The sequence below is a fragment of the Melanostigma gelatinosum genome (genome assembly GCF_949748355.1).
Source record: "Melanostigma gelatinosum genome assembly, chromosome: 8".
Lineage (NCBI taxonomy): Eukaryota > Metazoa > Chordata > Actinopteri > Perciformes > Zoarcidae > Melanostigma > Melanostigma gelatinosum.
Window position 1 is genome coordinate 21,212,250 of NC_136641.1, and position 20,552 is coordinate 21,232,801.

The 20,552-nt window shown below is 42.4% G+C and overlaps 2 protein-coding genes across 2 annotated transcripts; both read left to right on the forward strand.

The window, feature by feature from the left end:
* Positions 1-7,816: 7,816 nt before the first annotated feature.
* Positions 7,817-9,881, forward strand: opn7d (opsin 7, group member d; the record flags this gene model as incomplete). Its single annotated transcript, XM_079272842.1, has 5 exons — positions 7,817-7,907; positions 8,035-8,197; positions 8,496-8,623; positions 8,765-9,099; positions 9,399-9,881. 5 exons carry the CDS (start codon positions 7,817-7,819, stop codon positions 9,879-9,881), a joined length of 1,200 nt encoding a protein of 399 aa, XP_079128968.1.
* A 4,583-nt stretch (positions 9,882-14,464) lies between these two features.
* Positions 14,465-19,782, forward strand: rad21l1 (RAD21 cohesin complex component like 1; the record flags this gene model as incomplete). Its single annotated transcript, XM_079273163.1, has 13 exons — positions 14,465-14,611; positions 14,712-14,841; positions 15,573-15,672; positions 16,065-16,165; positions 16,554-16,655; positions 17,693-17,791; positions 18,009-18,107; positions 18,263-18,492; positions 18,612-18,693; positions 18,793-18,938; positions 19,034-19,144; positions 19,339-19,413; positions 19,603-19,782. The coding sequence occupies 13 exons, from the start codon at positions 14,465-14,467 to the stop codon at positions 19,780-19,782; spliced, it is 1,602 nt and encodes a 533-aa protein (XP_079129289.1).
* Positions 19,783-20,552: the final 770 nt, after the last annotated feature.

Below are 20,552 nucleotides of genomic sequence, written 5' to 3' on the forward strand. Positions count from 1 at the left end.
TATTAAAATGTCAAACTAATCCAGTTAAGCGCAGCTTCAAAGCTACAGACAGCTTTGTTGGTCTTTACGAGTCTTTGTGAGTCAGTGTTTCACTGTGAGAATGACGTCAACCTGGAACACAGCAAATCGTACATCTGCTTCATTAGTTTTGCTGCTTCCTTAACCAAACCAAAGAATCCATTTCAATCTGTTCTGTCTTCCTTTGAAACTCATGAAACTCAGTCGCTCTCTCACAAAAACAGAGGAGCTGAGACATTGATGCCTGATGTGAGAGTTTGGAGCCCAAAATAAACACCTCACAGTACATCAAAAGTACCCGTCTGTGATCTCTGCTCATGATTACAGCATTTATAATCATTTTGTACCCGGCAAATACCATGACTTTTAAGAAAGTGGTCAAGTGGTCCTCTAATTATTAGTGTTGAATCAACCATTGTTACATTTATTCTGAAACTCTCTCTTTGTGACTAAGTTTTGGGATGTAAAAGCTATGTCTACAGCTAGATTTGAAAAAAGAAAAACAGAATCAAGTCAACTCAACTGAAGTTTTATTTATGCAAAGGGTTATTGCTGGCAACATTTCCAGCAGTGCCAATTAGTCATATTGCAGTCCGATCAATTCTATAGCCAGAAGCTTTACTGTATAATTCAGCCTTGAGGGATGAAGTCTGTCAGTCCACAGCTTGTTGCTTATTTACACATCCAGCAGTTACGGAGTCACTCGCTCACTTTCAGCTCTGTTTTGGTACCAACTCCTGAAGGAAATATCTGCCTCTTCAGCTTCTAAATGCTCCAATATATTCACCAGCTTATCGCCATCTTTGTCTGGCTGCTGTTTAGCGTACAGTGGGTTTTCAGAATCGCCCCCAAAACAGAAAAGTTAAGACAGCAAATAACTCTCAAAGGGCCTAAAGACCTGAGTTTCTGCCTATAAATATCTACTGCAATAAGGTCTGCATTAAGTCGTGGAAGGATCAGAATGCCCTGGGTGTGCAGCTCTCCACCTCTCTCAAGCTCTAAAGAAAGGACGCCGTCACACCCTGATATGCACCAAGCTGCTCTCAATTCTTAATTAGAAGCCAGTTCTATCAGCCTGTGCAACAGCTGTTTTGAATAACCCCTTCACTAAACTCAGGAATTAGGAAATTCTGCGAAAAAATGATTGGGAAGTGGGAAATGAATTTCAAGAAGTAGAGACCATTTAGATCTTGCGATGGGATCACACCAGCCGCGGCGCCAAATCGGGCCAGGGGCATGAAGAGGTGGGGCCCCTTCGCCCTTGGACTCTTGAATTAGGAACAATAACCTAAGAAATCTCATTCCAGTCTCAAATCATGCATCAAACATTTTGTAATTCTCAATGCATTCCAACAATCATTAATTACCATGAGCACAATAGCAACAGGACATTCACTGAGCCCAATCGGTGCAGCTCAATTCCTTCACTGTGAACTATTAGGACCCTGATGAAAACAGTCATGAGCTGTCTAGTCACACGATAACAAATTACAATGAGATTTTTCTCTCCTCCAGGTTCTGATTGCCACCCTTACAATCCTTGTGATCAAGCGATGTGCAACATAAAGTATGAACACAAACCTGTTGCTCAGAGGTGTTGCTGTGTATGAGTCAACCGTGAGAAGGTGATTTGGGGAAGCCCACCGTACATGCAGGATTCATCTAAAGGCATGATTCTCATGTCTAAAGAAGGTGAATAATCAAAGCATAGAAGCAAATCAAAGTGTAGGGGATCAGTATAGTGGGAAAGTAGCGATGGATAGAGGAAATAGGGTGGGGAGTGATGTTTTGAGTCATCAGTGACACTCAGAGCTCGCCAGTATTATGCTGATCCCTTTCTCTCTCTCATCTCTCTCTCTCGCTCCCTGGCTGGCCTGCTGTCACTGTGGGCTTTTCATTCTACATCAGTGGGGCTCAGCGTATCTCCACAGTGAAGATGAGTGCATGTTCTGGATGTGTGCAAGTGTGTGTCATTGAGGAGGAGAACCCCTTACCAGACTCTTCCAGTGCCCCTCCCTCTCTCTCTCTCTCTCTCTCTCTCTCTCTCTCTCTCTCTCTCTCTCTCTCTCTCTCTCTCTCTCTCTCCCTCTCTCTCTGTCTGTTCGTCCTCTCTGTCTCCCTGACGGTAGCTGGCCAAGCTCCTCTCCTCTCTGTCCTGCTCTCCAACTGGCTTCCATGAGTTTAACTGAGGACAAGCCATTCCTCCCTGGAAGGTAAGCAGCACAGCTGTGGGGGTGTCTTTTCTATTTCCAGTGCAATACAAAGAGATTAGACAATTACAAAATGCGGGATAATTGATAATGATGCTTTTGTTTCATCTTCCAAATTTTACTGATGTTTTCAAATGGTTGCTGGCAACTGACACGACTCTCAAAGAAATAACTATTCTGTTACTTCTTTCTTTACTTCTTTTTGTGCAAAGGTCTGCTAGTTTATTGTGACTCACAGTGGCTGTTATCTTACAAGTCTTCCTCTGAAATGAGAGCATCTGGTTGTGTTAAAGGGGCGTGTTACTGACGGACATTCAGTCAAGGTTCAAAAGCCATCTCAAGGAAGTGAAAACGGATTGTGCTGGCTGTAATGCTGATGAAATGAAGGCACAGACACCGCAGACAATTTGTGGGCTCGCCGACGGGATTAGCGATGAGGGTCACCAATCATCCCCCTCTGTGACAAGAAAAGAAGCGACTGCCTTTCATCATCTTTTAGTCGTAGTCGTCGATGTGCTGACCGTTTTCAAGACAGCCTGTCGACTTGATCTCAGGCGGCTTACCACACAGGATTTTTCTGGATGTGTTCAGGAATGCATGAACTGCCTTTTCTTCTTACCATCACAGACACATGTCAGCGACTCATTTGTTTGCCACTCGAGCCTCACAACAGAGAATCAATGTGTGTTGACAGCGATCGATTATGATGCCAGAGTGAGAGTACGACGTCTTTCTGATGCAACGTGATGTGACTAAATGAATGACCTTCAGCTGAAGCTCAGAGTCAAATACCGTAAGTCAAAGTGAAAACAGATGTCGGAGGCAAGACACTTACCCATCATTCACACGGAGATGCTCTCTTTCCCACACTCAATCAGACTGCGGTTATGTAATGCGTTGGTGTTACGAAGGGAAAGCAGTTGTGGTGGAGTGATGATGATGATACTTACTAGGGTGGCAGAATTGTATTCACACAAACATTTTAAAGTCTGATTAATTACAGATACTTTATAGCATCTTATACATGATATTCTGATTGTTTATTGAGCATCGGGGTATGAAAAGCAATCCAATTCACCTTAAGGACATGTAAAATGACCAACGTTTCTATCGTTTGCATCAGAACTTTAACGACAAATAAGAGTCTCCCTAAATCCTCCTCTATCGCCATCTTTATTTTACTTGCTCCTATCCTAATGGCTAAAACAAAAATGCTAAATGCTTTTTTTAGTCCTCCTCTTTACTCTAAAGTTGATCTTGTAAATTGTTTATTGCTAGGAAATTATCAACATGTCTATTAACTGTTAAGTTCAGATCCTAATTTGCAACAAGCCAACGCCACATGTTAAAGAACACAGTGCAAGAAAAGCAAAAAACACAAGTGCAGTGAACTGTCAGTGAGACATTTCTATCACATGATCACACTGGTGATTACGTAAGAACATGCCATGTAACATTTGAAAGAGTTGCCTCCAACGGCTCTCTGTCATGCTGCTACACCACAGTGTAAATATTGAACCGTGATGCCAATCACTTGTCACTGTCAGTCACTCAGACGAGGAGGCGGTTACACACAGCAGGGTGAGTCCTTAGACCACTTCCATCTCACTAAAGGTCACACAGGGCCCTCAGGGGATGTGTCGCACTGCAACACTGTGTGTCATATATGTCGCTTTTAAACATTGCACAATGCAGTGAATCATACGCTTAATAAAATACTAAATGATACAAATAGAACAAAAAAAATGTGGACGACAGCTGCAATGATTGGTCCATCAATTGATTGGCACATCAAAGGAAAATGAAGAGGCAATTTTGTAAATCGTTTGAGTAATTGTTGCAAAAATGCTACACGTTTGCTAGTTTCCGATAAAAAACGAGTAAAGATTTGCTGTTTTTCTTTGTCATTTGTGATAGTAAACAAAATGTCTTTGGGTTTTGGACATTTGCTTGAGCAAAACAAGCAATCCGAAGAAATCCCTCTGGGCTCTGGGAAATTATGACGAGGATGTTTCTCTATTTTCGAGAGACAAAATGATTGGCAGATTAATCTATAGTGGAAAACGTATTAGTTGCAAACAAACATAAAGCTATGTAAAATAAGCAAGCATTATTAATAATTGTCACAGTGCATACACTATAATTTGGAGCTGGACTAATCTTTTGACTTTGTTAGCACGTGTTTAACGCATCAATTTAAAAATAATTTAAAATATGTTCATTGTTGCCTTGAAATGCACCAATGAAAACTGTGTAAATGCGTAAGGGACGTGGTAGGTCAACCAACCAAAGCATAAAAGATACAATGTGACGCTTTACACAAGAGACATACAAATGCTTTATGATTCATAATGTCATAAAGGCACAAACTCTGAGGGCTGGGTGTGAATGTGACATCACAATAGCGGGCTGAAGGAAAGGCAATGTCATATATATATATATATATATATATATATATATATATATATATATATATATATATATATATATATATATATATATATATATATATATATACATACATACATACACACACACATACATACATATCCATACATATACACACACATACAAAATCAGATTTAAACTCAAAGATTGAGCTGTCCACTGGTAAACGCTCTGACCGTGGGATCGTCACTGCTCATAGGCTCATGCATGTGGACATCCCGACATGCCCGTCTGCCGTTAAAAGGCCACTTATCTCCTCGGACCGCAGCCATTTAAATGTTATGACACAGCCCCAGTTTCAGGGGCATCAAATTAATCTCACAATTTTGATGACATGCTGCAGGGAAACTTTCACAACCTTAAAGATTACTTGTCACGCTGACGGTAAACTGCACAAATACGAATTTAAATTTCTTCCCCAGTAAATTACACAGTCAAGATGTCTCCACAGAGACAGATAACTTGGGTAAACGGGTCAGGGCAGGAAAGGATGAGGTGCAAATGAAGTAATAGAGTACATAAACCAGGTCAGCAAGCGATATGTTGTTTACCACCTTACATCATCATCTGGAGGTCAATGTCCCTGTCTCAAAGGCATCCAATTAATCACAGCCGGACAGAAAAGTTCTTCAGCCCGGCTCAGAGACATGATAACGCTAGTGTCACAGCTCAGCCAGTCTGAAAATACTTAATCTGTCACAGCGAAACCAAAGTCATAGTTCAGCTGGTTAAGCTCTCTCCGGCTCTTCGTCCTCCCTCTCGCTTTCACACTCACGTGGCTAAGGGTGGTCTTGGTTTTGTTTGGATAGCTGGATCCGTATCGGGGACAATAGGCTGATCTGGTATCGGACACCAATATTTTGATAAATAACAATTCAGTACATCTATGCATTTGATGAAAATGTTTCTAAAATGTTTCTAAAATAGTATTGACAGAGCAAACTATTGCTGCAAACTGCTCTATTGGACTGCATTACTGTTAGCAAAGTGAACCTGATAAACGGGCAACTGTGTGTACTGGGCTTTGACAAATCTGATAGTAAATCTGTTTTCTTGACAACAGAATGCGTAGTTGTGTCGACATCACAGCGGACATTTTGTCATTGACTGGTATGCTGACTTGTATAGTAATGAAGCTCTTCTCCTGCGTGATTGGCCTTGAGAGTCAACGCTGCCTCTGTATCATCTCTGATAGCACTTCATGTATTGCTCCACATTCGTCCCTGCACGCTGCATTTCCTCCCCGATTCCCATTTGATTTTTCACTCTTCTATCTTGCAAAGTGGCGTACTGACCAGCAATCATCATCCTGTTTGCAGATGGCAGCGCGAGAAGAAACCGATAGCCTCGCGCATGTGTATGGCTCATTGCAAAGAGCGCGAGTGCTTCTGACATGATTCGACTGGGGCAGAGAGGACACTATTTCGATTCTTCTAACAATCTATTACCGTAGGTTAATGTTGGAGCTCCTGGAAATCACCGAGCGCCTGTCAGCTCTCTCCTTGGCACTTGGTACTTGGCATTGCATATATGCGTGTGCGGCCTGCTTGCATCATGTGTAAACATGCCCATGTTATCTTAATCGTTTTGTTTGGGTCCCAAGCTCTAAATCTCTCATCTCATACTCCTGTTGTAAATCCCGAAAGGCACAATCTTTCTAATTCATTCCATCCGTCAATCATGTTTTGTATATTTCTATTTAATACGGATTGTCCTCGTCTCTTGCACAGGATTATATTCTACTAAAAGCAGCTTTCCCATCCAATTTCTGCAGCTTTAGGCTGAAAGTATTGCACAATAGAGACAGTAAGAAAACAGGTCTTGTGCCGTAGATAGTATTTTAGATTCATTGAGAACAAAAATGGAGGAATGTGGTGTTACGTTTGCAGCTGTAATTTAGCTCTCTTTCTTTTGTTGTGACTGGCTCAGAAGATAGACCGGGTCGTCTATCAGAAGATAGAGCGGGTCGTCCATCAGAAGATAGAGCGGGTCGTCTATCAGAAGATAGAGCGGGTCGTCTATCAGAAGATAGAGCGGGTCGTCCATCAGAAGATAGAGCGGGTCGTCCATCAGAAGATAGAGCGGGTCGTCTATCAGAAGATAGAGCGGGTCGTCTATCAGAAGATAGAGCGGGTCGTCTATCAGAAGATAGAGCGGGTCGTCCATCAGAAGATAGAGCGGGTCGTCTATCAGAAGATAGAGCGGGTCGTCTATCAGAAGATAGAGCGGGTCGTCCATCAGAAGATAGAGCGGGTCGTCCATCAGAAGATAGAGCGGGTCGTCTATCAGAAGATAGAGCGGGTCGTCCATCAGAAGATAGAGCGGGTCGTCCATCAGAAGATAGAGCGGGTCGTCTATCAGAAGATAGAGCGGGTCGTCCATCAGAAGATAGAGCGGGTCGTCCATCAGAAGATAGAGCGGGTCGTCTACTAATCAGAAGATAGAGCGGGTCGTCCATCAGAAGATAGAGCGGGTCGTCCATCAGAAGATAGAGCGGGTCGTCTACTAATCAGAAGATAGAGCGGGTCGTCCATCAGAAGATAGAGCGGGTCGTCTACTAATCAGAAGATAGAGCGGGTCGTCCATCAGAAGATAGAGCGGGTCGTCTACTAATCAGAAGATAAGCGGTTTGATCCCCGGCTCTTCCAGTCCGCATGTCAAACTGTCCTTGGGCGAGATACTGAACCCTAAATTGCCATCGGTGTGTGAATGAGCTTCAGTTTATCTGGATGGGCATCAACTTTGTATGGCAGCCTCTGCCATCAGTGTGTGTGTGTGTGTGTGTGTGTGTGTGTGTGTGTGTGTGTGTGTGTGTGTGTGTGTGTGTGTGTGTGTGTGTGTGTGTGTGTGTGTGTGTGTGTGTGTGTGTAGGTGTGTGTGTGTGTGTGTGTGTGTGTGTGTGTGTGTGTGTGTGTGTGTGTGTGTGTGTGTGTGTGTGTGTGTGGTAAATGCTGATCATGAGTGGGCGGACAACTTGAAAGGTCCTCTTCTCAAAGTGCATTTAATTTACCATTTCAATACATTTGCTCCCATGAGCGGTTTCAACTAAGCCTACAACACCGGTGGAGTAAATTCTTTAATCATTTGCATTATTCACAATTGACTTGTGTGTGTGCGTGTGCTAAATGTTAACATTTCAGATGGGAAATGCTTCAGACACATCTGCTGCGTTTGCCTCCACCATCTCCAAGAAGCACGACATCCTCATAGGTTCACTCTACAGCGTCTTTTGTAAGTCCACACAACAACAACATCTCTACAGCGTTGATCCGACGCTGACTCCGTGCATGCCTGATGAATCCCAACAGGGTGCGCAATGTCCAGCCCAGATCAATCTCCCTCTCTTTTTGTTTTACAGGTGTTCTGTCCCTGATGGGCAACTGCATTCTGCTACTTGTTGCGTATCACAAGCGGTCGACTTTGAAGCCAGCTGAGTTCTTCATCGTCAATCTCTCCATCAGTGACCTCGGGATGACGCTCTCTTTATTCCCACTGGCAATACCATCGGCGTTTACACATCGGTATTTCACATGTCACTCTTGTCTTTCTAGATTTTTTTTCTCCCATCTCGAGAATCAAATTAATTCCTCAGTGAAAAACATACTGATTATAATTGGCAACTATTTGATCGTAAAACTGTTTTGCTTTTCTATTTCATATCATTGTGATCAAAATATATTTGGGTTTTGGATTGCTCGTCTGACATCATCAAGAAACCAATCAGCAGATGAATTGACAGTGAAAATGATTGTTGAATGATTGTTCGTTGCAGGCCTAGCATCCATCACATTTCTCTTTCCTCCTCGTCTTTGTGTACAGGTGGCTGTTTGGAGAAACCACCTGTCAGCTCTACGCCATGTGCGGAGTACTGTTTGGTCTATGCAGCTTGACCAACCTCACAGCCCTCTCTTCAGTGTGCTGCCTTAAAGTCTGCTTCCCCAACCACGGTGAGTAGATGATGAACTGAACTGATGAGCGGGATGTTGCCAACACAACATACTTCATAACAACGCATTTCATTTGAGGAGAGGGGGAAGAAACTACCACAATAACGGCAAAGCATCTTTTTCCATCTCCTGTCTGATCAGGTAACCAGTTCTCCTCGTCGCACGCCCGCCTCCTGGTCGTCGGAGTGTGGTGTTATGCATCCGTGTTTGCTGTTGGGCCCTTGGCCCAGTGGGGACGTTACAGCCCTGAGCCTTACGGCACAGCCTGCTGCATCGACTGGCAGGCACCGAACCACGAGTTGTCAGCTTTGTCTTACATCGTCTGCCTTTTCCTTTTTTGCTACGCACTGCCCTGCACCGTCATTTTCCTTTCCTACACTTTCATTCTGCTGACAGTGCGGGGGTCCCGTCAGGCCGTCCAGCAGCATGTGACACCACAGACCAAGGCCACCAATGCACACACTCTCATCGTCAAGGTCAGAGGATATGAGTGTGTCGTTTTAGTGTGACTGACTTGGCAGTTGGCAGGATAGCAGGATATGAGACGTTAAATTATTCTGAGGTTATGAAAATGCTTTTGCTGATTACTGATATGTACATAGCCATCTGTGTGTGTGTGAGTGTGTGTGTGTGTGCGTGCAATAAGGAATAATAGGATGCCTCCATAGATATTGGTTTACTTTTCCACGAAATAAAAGACATATCAATCTTCTACATGTTGTTGCGGTATGTGTGCAGCCATGTACAAGTGTCTGCATGTGTTTCTTCTCCATAGCTGTCAGTAGCAGTGTGTATCGGCTTCCTGGGTGCCTGGACTCCATATGCAGTCGTGGCCATGTGGGCTGCTTTCGGAGATGCCACGCTGGTTCCTCCTGATGCATTCGCCTTCGCCGCCGTGTTTGCCAAATCTTCTACGATCTACAACCCTATTGTCCACCTGCTGTGTAAGCCCAACTTCCGCGAGTGTCTCTACAGAGACACCACGATGTTGCGACAGAAGATCTACAGGGGAAGTCCACAGTCGGAGCCCAAGGCACATTTCGGATCGAGCTTGCAGCGCAACAAGGACATGAGCGTCTCCATGCGCTCCTCAAATGGACAGCAGGAGAGCTACGGGGCATGTCTGCACTGCACTGAGAATACAGCGCCGTGTCATGTGACAACACCCCAAAGGACCGCCTGCATCCTGACTGAATCCACATACAGAGAGGTGACAGTTAGCCAGCTCTCTGACAAACCACAGGCTGATTTCCTCTAGTGGTACAACCTCCTTCTTTCATGAAGCAAACCAGACAGGACAGGTGCAGGGAATACAACACAACAAAGGGCCTTCACAAGTTAAATGGAGTGACTGTCAACGAGACCTATAGAATAACATAACGCAGGCTTGCAAGGCCCTTCAATGGCATCCGTCCCGAAAGTCACTCATGAAAGTCATTGAGAAAGGCCTGAGATTCAAAGAATCCACACTGGGTTTTACGTCATCGGAGATTTGACACAGAAATGTAAGCGTGAAATGTCTTAATGCCTACGTCTGTGTCAGCTTGGTTCCAGTTTAATTTGAATGTGCAATTTAACCGGATTTTTCAAGGGAAAAAAAAAACGAGACAGGAGAAGCCCTGCTGGCGTCAAGGTTAATTTGGCAAAAGGGTGACATTTCAAAGCAGCTCATCATCGATTGCATACAGCAGGAACATACTGCTCCATGTCGGGATAAACCGTGTTCAGTATCTGGTCGGTGTGAACAAAACACATTATGAGAAAAATAAAAAACATTATGTAGAATTATTGTAAAGAAGATGAACAACTTGTTTATGTTGCTTCCTGTGATTACAAGACAAACAGGCTAATGTGTAATTACGATCTGTTCAGGTTTCAGCACACAAAGGACAGCTGGTATGCTGGCAGCTGGATGGTGAAGTGCTACTCAACCCAAAATGAACAAGTATTCACCCCCTATATGGCCTTGAATGCTTCTATGGACATTTTGTCCTCGTCACCACCAGTGGAATCCATTTTGACAGATTTGGAGTATCATTTTACTAAACAGGCTCCACTGTGCCATGTAGCCTGCAGCCATTCTACTGTAGATGGACAGACAAAACAGAGTTCTCACAAAAAGTAGAACGAGAGGTCAGCATCACCTCATGTTTTGGCATTAATTTTGACTGAAATTGACCAACACGAGTGACACCTGTTAATTAAGATCATTTCACCGGACATTTTCAGGTCTGTTCAGGAACCAAGAGGAACGAGGGGAAGTTGTATTTTTTTGTGTCCTGCAGGTGACAAACAATTGTAAATAGGATTTTAGCTGTGAGAATGTTTGAAGGTCCTTGGTTACAAATAATAATTTTCCTATTGTTTTCAATAATGTCTTTTATTATAAATGGACAGAGGGGCACACACAGAGGTGTCTATAAACTCTAACGCATATTAGATTATTTATGCTGTTTTCCGTCGTCTACTCCTTGTTTTTTTATTTAGAATTCATGCGCATTTACTAAAATAAATTACTTTTGTATTTTAGTCCGTTTAAAAAAAACAACCATGTCTGATCCTGCAAATATGTATCAAAAGACTGACAATTTAGTTTTCTCCAATCACAACTCAAACAGCATTTTGTTATATGTGCGTCTGCTCTCCGTTTTTAATGGTATTGTCCTTCGTGGCTTCATGTACGCATTTAACGAAAGAAAGTGTTGATAGCATCATCAAAAGCAACTCAGGTGCAGCTTTATTTACCTAAGAAATAAAAACGGTGATTAATTGTTGTGGTCTGATTTGTCTGGAGATGCAGAAAGCCGGCTCAGAGTGTTTGAAATCCTTTCATTTCGTCTTTTCTGATTCAAGGAAATGCTATTAGAACAGTAACATCGCATATCATTGCAGAGGACTAATTAAAGTAAGAAACTTTTGAAGGATATCTTTTATTTCAACCATTTTTCTGATCCACAAAAAAACCCTACGTGACGAGATTTTCTCATTAATTATCTGTCAGCGATGTGTTGCTTTGGGAACATTACCATTAATCATTAACTTGAGGGCTCACCAGGTTCAAATTAAGTGCCAATCTAATGTTCTGCAAAGGAATCTATTGGCATTATTGGCAGCACATTGGGTGTTGTCTCCATTTAAAATCCCTGGGTTGGTGTGCAACACTTCCAGATCTCCCCTCTTCTTTTCCGACAAAAGCTTTAGTGTTTCACAAGACACTGCAACTGCAGACAGCACAACCAAATGTGCATATGTACTGCATGCCCTCAAAACACTACATCTTAGGAGAAAGCGTTGTCAAATGTTTCAAAAATCAACACAAGCTGAGACAACAATATATTTCACATTATACTTCACTCAGTATCTTAAATAGCTGCAAAATGATCTATCCGGCCAATAATTTGTCACACAGACAAATCTGTTTGTTCGAGGTACAACACTGACATCCATTAAACTCAACAGTTAATGAGATGTTGATGTTTAACTTGGTAGATTGGACATGATTTATCTGAGGGAGGTGAAAGACGACTCACTGCAACACTTCCATGTCATTGCAACATTATTTTATCTTTGTTTGCCGCTGAGACAGCATTTTCGGAGGAGCATTTTTTGAGCACACTGACCAAAATTGTGATGACAGCAAAGCTACAGCTGGGGGGGGGGGGGGGGGGGGGGTTGCCAACCTTTTGAAGACAATATAAATGTGCATCCAAAACCACATGTAAGAAAGAGAGTTAAAATCTAAGAAATACAAAACTGAACTGTGTACATCTACAGTACGAAGTGTATCTGCTGCTGAAGAGATCTACTTCCATCTGTCAGAGCTGAAATAAAATGGAAATGGAAACTCCCATGACAGCAAGGAGTCCAAGAAAAATATGCATGAAGTATCGACTAAGATACAAAGTAATTTATTTTTAAGTCTGGAGGGTATGCTTTTCACTTGCAACCAATGGGCGAGCATTGATCCGCATCCAGAGAAGGAAATAAAAGAAAACGAACCACGAAACATTTAACTGAAACTGGCAGATTAATCCACATGAGCACACACACAGTAGTTGGGTATTTTTCAAAACTCATAAATCTAAAGCACTGATTTTCCTCACCCACTTTTTATTTTTTATTATTTTGACTGTTGTGTGTGAGATACTTCATTTTGGACTGAGTGAGCTTTTTCTATAGAGACAGATGGAAACCTAACAGTTAAGAAAACCCAATACCCCGTTTTGCCATCACAGAGCTCATTGCACTGCATCCAGATAATACATCTTCAAGTAAAAGTCACTTTAAAAGATAATGACAGCAGAGTTTACATGAGAGAAAGCTCAAACACATTGTAGCGCATACCTTTATCCTGTATCTCACTTTCCTGAAATTCAGGACCCGCCGCATTTGTGCAGCCACACTAACACTACCCAAGGCTCTCGGTTAACATGAAACACATATCTTGTTTACAAGTAAACTTGCAGCCCTGTAATATGGGATGACAAACACCGTCCCACAGAGTAGAAACAAGTCTCTGACAGTCAAAAGATTAAATAGTATAACTTGTATGAAAGCAGCTTATTTGCAAGTATTTTGTATTGGGTTGTATTATGTGCAAGTGTTCACTCTAATACTCTAATGGTGACAACAATGCACAGGTTGTTTCTTCCCACTGTGGCCGGGTCTGCATGAGTCAGTGTGTTCAGGTGTCCTTAATGTATCAAATGCCGCCCTCTAGTGCACACAAAGGGAAAATGGATAAATCAACTTATTGTTTCAGCTCACCCAACTTCCACAGTCTGAACAGACAGGATAATTGAAAACATGTGTGTAGGTGTGCAGGACTTTTAACAAAGGGAACAGCCCAAATATGACTGACTACTGCTGCACCTTCGTAGAGATTGCATAAACTACAAACAATACATCGACTCACCACTTTACATGCATTTATGATCTGCTGCACCAGTGTGGATTTAAACTACTAACTAGTGGCAGCCAAACAGCAAGCACGCATGCGCAACGTTCACAAGACTAGGACCCTGAAGTCAAAGCAGCTTAGTGGAATTCAGCCAGCATTCATTTGCTCACATAGCTACACGAGCTACTAATTGTTCCTTTTGTACTGGGCCAACTCGTAACACATGCCTGTAAAAAGCGCATCAAACCTCAAAAGACAGCCGTGGCGGAGACCTAAGTTAGTTAATTAAGTTTGCCCGAACTCCATTTATGTTGTTGCTTGACAAACACTCCACTAATTAAACAATGAACTACTTGACATGACCTCCCTCCGTTTAAATGTTGTATTATTATAAGTGGGATTAAACGATGGACAACATGTTTAGTTAACCTGGTTGTACACCGGGTTAGTCCCACCGTGTTTGTGAAGCAGCAGAGTTTCATCACGTCTTGTTTTTTCGGGTGGGCGTGGCTAAAGTCGCTGCTACGTCCAAATGTCAAAAAGCGGCACTTCAAAGTTAAGGTAAGCTTAATATTGCTGATATCTGGTTAGCCCGATAAATGGGCATAATTACGTAGAGCGGTAATTTCACGTCCCTACCTAAATTCTTAACTGTGTCAAGTTATATTCCGTAATTTTATTTATATTTAAAATACAGTTTATATTTGAGTCTGCCGCCGTAGCTAGCTAGCTTAGCAGGGAACCTCCGAGCTAACGTTAGCTAACGTTATCTAACTTTGACCATAAAAGTTAAAGCTCGACTGTCAGAAACATTACGTTAAAAAGCTTAACTGAATATTCTACTACTCTGTCATAAATAAAATAACATTATCAGAGACATGGGAAGGGTTTAAACAGCCAGTGTTGTGTTTGTAGGCGACAGCTAGCTCTGGTCCTCCAACATGATGTTCTACACTCAACTCTTCACCTCCAAGGGGGGGCCTCTGGCCAAGATCTGGCTTGCAGCGCACTGGGAAAAGAAACTCACAAAGGCCCATATATTTGAATGTAATTTAGAAACAACCATCAAAGACATCATTTCCCCAAAGGTCAACAAAAACAACACATCCACAAAACCCCAATATAATGTAATAACTTAGAGCTAAAGTGTAAGAAGTGCTGTCTGAGATGTCTGTGTGATCTTTGTAGATGAAACTTGGCTTGAGGACCTCCAGTCATCTGCTGGTCGGTGTGGTCAGGATCTACTCCAGGAAAACAAAGTATCTCGTCGCAGACTGCAGTGAAGCACTGGTTAAAATTAAAATGGCATTCAGACCAGGTAAAACACCCTGTTTGTGCTGTCGGTGTCAAATGTTGAGACATTGGACTTGCTAAAATATTAATTGTGGCTGTGCAAAGATAAACTATGGCCACATGGATGCATTCACTGAAGTGGAAAACCTTGTATCCTTCAAAATTATCAAGCAGTTGAGTAAACACTGCTCTAAAATAGTTTCAACTGAACATCATAACCTACTTACAGCTTGGATTTATTGCAGGATTGTTGTTTTAGACAGAATTAGTTTGCGTTGTTGTACCTAATAAACCAGGAAATACTTTCCCTAATGAGGACAACCACCAGAGGGTGACATAGACCTAATTACTCCACTAAATGATTTCGGGAGGAGAGAGTGAGCTCAGTGAGAGAATGTTATCATGCATGTGTGGAGTTTCTCTCATGTGAACTGTCACACAGAATAAACAGTCCCAAAGGACAGAGACAGGCATACATTTATGCAGCTAAAAGTCTTTAAACACACTTAACAAGGTGAAGAAGTTAGCATCTCTGAATTCATGTAGTAATATAGTAGCTCAGCTGGTTAGTTCTTATATGTAAGATCCTGAGGACATCTTCGTCTATTTAACATGATCTTTTAATGCCTGTGAAAGCTCCAAAGAAATACCTCTTCAGGTAAATCACTGAGTGCTGTTCTTATCTATCGGTATTCTAGTTCTAAACGCAGTATATGTTTGTATATTATTTGCCCTGTTTGTCTCTCAACACACCAGGTCAGACAGATATGCCCGTGGAGGGGCTCGAGGCATCACTAAAAGCAATTACTCTGATCGAGGATTTCACTGCCTTTGATGCCCATCTGCCACATCTGAGGTACCGTTTTGTCTTCTCCGACGAAGCCCAACCTGACATTTATAGCTGCAGGTTTCTTTAAGACATGTCACACAAGACGTGGCAGTTTAAAAGACACATGCTCATTTACAAATGCAATATAAACAATATGAAAGCATATACTTCTTGAGCTTCTCAAATGAACATTTTTGAAAACAGGCTTTTCAAGCTGCTCAGCGATGCGTTACATGACACATTTAGGTTTTAATGCTTGGATTACAAACTTAACTGATGTGGTAAATTATAATTTAGTCTTTTAAATTGTGATAGCTAACCCTTTCGTTTACATTTGGGTCACCCATTGTTCCTTTAAGCGTGATGAATAAGTGTTGTGTCTGTGTCCACACTATGTCCTCTTCATACTGGGACACCAGTAACATGGATGTGGACCACTTTTCACTGAACCAGTGTCGATCAGAGGAAATCACTCTGAAAGAAGATTTTGGAAATGGCTTTCTGAACTTAGTGGATTTCGGTAAGAACCATTTTGTTCTCTTATTCCTGATTTGATGGGAGCTCATGCCATTTGCCTCGTTAGTGTGGAGCCGTTTGTTCAGCATTCATTTATTCCTGCTAATTTAAAGCCCGATGCATGTTATTCCTCTGAGCCATCGAGGAGCTCCACTGCGTTCCAAAAAGTTAAAAACACATAAATCAGCCACGCCGTCGCACCGGCTGACATGTTTCTTTATTATGACTTTATGACAATAGTTACCTGCTTTTAGAAATGTACATCTGCAGTAATGAATGTGCTCGCAGCTGATTTCCACAGACAGACTAATGCATTGTTGGGGTTGGTCTTTTAGTGGGATTTGTTGGCAATAACAAAAACATTTCCTCCGTTTGTGTGCTCTGACGAGTAGGCGACGAGTCCCAGAGCCACCAGAATGGGCTGCTGCTGGATATGAGCTTCGGTCAACCTGGAGACGATTTTGGGGATGAGAATAGAGGACTCGACCTACTCGGTAGTGATTGTGAATTAATCAAACTAAGTTTTTGTGAAGCCAATACACCAGATTGCCTTGTCCCAATTCAGGGGCCGGATCCTCCAAAGTCAGCCTTTGGGGACCAATTATGTCAGAACACGCTTAAACGGATTTTTCCACAGTTTGTTCTTTTTAGGAGCCTGAGTATGTCATGGATCAGAAGGCATTAAAAGAAAGTGAAATTAAACATAGATACATTTATAGTTAGTCTGGTACAGTTTCCCAGTCATCTATTATGCGTTTCAGGGAAATGTCCGCACTCATATGAAGACGCATGTCCCAGTTTCCCAGTAGCGTTTGCACTTTGTGACGTATTTGACTGCTCACGTGGGACTGGGACTGCACAAGAGCAACAATACGTAGGTTTGATCTCTGAGGCTAAACTGTCTCTTGGGGAGGAAGCAGAAATACAAGCTTGCCTTCACATCCTCTGAAGGACCAGCGTTCTTTGAAGGACACAAAGAATAAATAACATCTGAGACGCAGCATGGCCCGACTGCTCATTAAATCATGATAACCAAATAAGAAAAAGATTCTCTCTGCACTCATTCATCAGTCGTGTTGCTTTGCAGCAACAAAATCCTACTTTTGCTACAGATTGCATTCATTTACTCTGGGTTCCTGTGGATCCTTAAAATGTCTCACACGGCATTTCATTCATTAATCTAAAGAAATGAGGCATTTGTTGCTGTTAAACGTTTTAAATATATCTAGTTTTCTGACATTGCAATTTCAAATAGAACAAAGCGTCAATCATAGGGTAGCAAGGGACTAATGTTCCCAGACTCTGAATTTGCTCACACGCTTGCATGCAGTTCCAACAACACGGCCTACATCAAGTCATATTTCAGTTATTGTACAGTTGGTCTTCAATTTATTCCGAGTAGCTTTGAAACAAGTCTTCAATCTGAAGGAATTCTGCTGCTGTATATATTTGCTCTTGTTGTGTGATTGATCATTTATTTTAATCAAAACTTAGACTGATTGATTCTCTTATTTTTTTAATGACCCTGTAGACTTTCTGACAATCTCCAGTGATAATGCCGATAATGACTTCATCCTAGAGGAGCCTCACAATGAACATCCAGAGATCTCCTCACTCGATCATCAACCAGGTGACGTTTCATCAGGAGCTTTTTCAACTATTTACATCTACATTACAACTAAGCACCTCCATTTCAACAGCAGTTTAATAAGTATTGGTGATATGCCTGTATTTTGTGATCATAGTTTAGTTTGATGGTACAGCTGCGCATTGGATTGTGTTACGTGTTGTTCATGAAGACGGAACATAGTTTCATTCAGACTCAGAACAGATTCCATGTTTTCCAGATTGTGACAGAGCGGCGATGGAGACCCCGACACTGAATCAGACCACCATGCTCACTAACGAGGACGAGGCCTTTGCACTCGAACCTGTGACCGTCACTCGTAAGCGCAACTAAACAACCCTCAAACCGTGTTCCCTCAACTCACAGATCACATTGCTGTACAAAGAGAGCCAAACCAAAGAATGTGTCGCACAAACGGCGGGCTCTTGATACTCAAAGCAAGCCTTCTCATGACCTTCTGCCGTTTCTTTTCAGCGAACTCTGAGAGGAAGACGGGGAAGAGGAAACGCAAGTTGGTTGTGGACCAGACCAAAGAGCTGACCAATGACTGCATCAGAGGGCAGCTCCATGACGATTCCGATCTGGTCGCCCCGTTGGACATGGCCCCGCCCACTCTGCCGCTCATGCAGTGGAAGGAGAGCGGCGGTGTGGACAAACTCTTTACACAGCCGTGTTCCTCTGTAGCAGCCCCACAGGTGAAGACGGTAAACAAGATAAACAAATCCCTGCAATGATGGTCTTTTATCTTAAAAAACGACGAATCAATCCGACGCGAACATTCAATTACTCCCGTTACCGTTTTAATGTACTTTTGCCTTTGCAGCTCTTTGCCAAGAGTATTTTCCAGGTGAAATCGTATGTGGTGCGTGAGGAGGTTGAGGTGATGCGTCAGGATGGACAAGATGGTAGGAAGTGAACTATAATCTCTATTTGAACGCATCACTGGTGTTGTCCTCTGTTCTGCCTTTTGTGACATGCAATCTGCATAATGATGTCCCGTGTAGTTCAGAGGGGCACGAGCACCCTCACCACAGGCAACGTCAGTGTCGTGGATTCATCAATAGACCCCGAAAGAACACGCAACACAGAGCTGACCGACCTCGATCGCATGAACGACAATACACCTGAGAATTACTCGGAGCTCGCACAAGTAAGCATTAGCGTGTCGGACGAAGAGAAGTTATTCATTTCCCCATTCATGATGTCCTTTTACCGTTCTCACGTTTGTAATCTGTGCCGTGTCAGGATGACAACAGTTCGGAGTTCTCACATCCAGAGCTTCCATCAGAGGACTCCATGTTTGTCCATCCGTCTCACGTGCAGCAGGAGACTCAGTCAACTTCCCTCAACACTCAGGTGCCTGTGAACACACACGCAGTCACAAATAGAAACAGGGCAGGAAGTTAGACTAAAGATGGCTGGTGCAGTAAACAAACTACAAATGTAACAGTGTCTGCCAGATGGCAGGTGCTAATTTGTTATTTCCCATGCTGCCTTGGAGATGTTCCCGGCATCACTCACTGAAATGCGGTCCTTTTTTTAACCTGCAGTCTATGCTGGACAGCCAGGACTTTGAGGAGAGGATGATAACCAGACGTACACAGGAGCTTCTGAACATTCTAAAAGTAAGGACGTAACACCAACGACCAAATCTTACATATTATATTTGCCTGTATGTTGATGACACAGGGAGTGTCCCTGCTCGTTGAATGGCAGATTCAAATCTATGGTCCCAGTGGACAGGGCGGGCGGGGCAGGATTAGAGACAATGTCGAATGACTTAAATCATCTCTCTCGTGTTTTGGCAGAGCCAGAGCAACAGCGTCGCCTCGTTCAGCCTGAAGGCGCTCTGTGAAGAAGGAACTCGCTCGCAGGCTGCAACCACCTTCTTCTGTCTCCTGATCCTGAACAAACAAAAAGCCCTTCACCTGCACCAGAGAGCACCCTACAAGGACATCACTGCCACACCTGTCCCCAATTTCTACAATTACTAAAACATGATGCAGTTTCTTAAAATTCCACAGTTGCAGTCTTGGTTCTGTCTGATCTGCCTTTACTATTTAGTTTGTGTTACTATGTCAGTCTCTCGGGGTGAAGTAAACGTTTACTCCAATAGATTTCTGTGCTAAATAGTAAAAAAAAAAAAAAAAGGCGCTTGAAAAAAAGAATCTCACTTTACATTATATGTCACACACATTGGTATGCTCGTGTGTGTGTCTCAGAACCTGTAAATACTATTTCACTTGTTCTCGTTACTTTTCAGTTGGGAGAAGTATCAGTGAAGGAACATTTAGTCTAAAACTCTTCATTAGGCCTCTGACATCAGATATGGGTTTCTCATCCCTAACCTTTTTACATGATGTACAAGGTCCTTTAAGTATTTGTTGAATTATTGTTATATTGTTCGATGCAACATGATGTCAGTTATTCTTGTGATCTTTTTGGACTGAAGTTTCTTGCATGTTCAGTTCATGTTTTACACCAGTTCCTCTTCCATGTATTCTAAACACAGGGCTGTTATTTCTTATCCGAGATGTCAGGAAAACGGACATTTCATTGTCGGCAAATGTTTACGTTAAAGTACAGATTATATTTACATATATTTAAATCTGTTCCCTGTATCGATGCAAAGCACCAGACTGAATGTTTAGATGTTTGCATTTGTATAGCTTCAGCAGGATACATTTGATGTGACTGAAGTTTGGGATATGAAACTAAATTCATATATTGTCATTATTGAGGTCAAGATGTTATATTCATCATA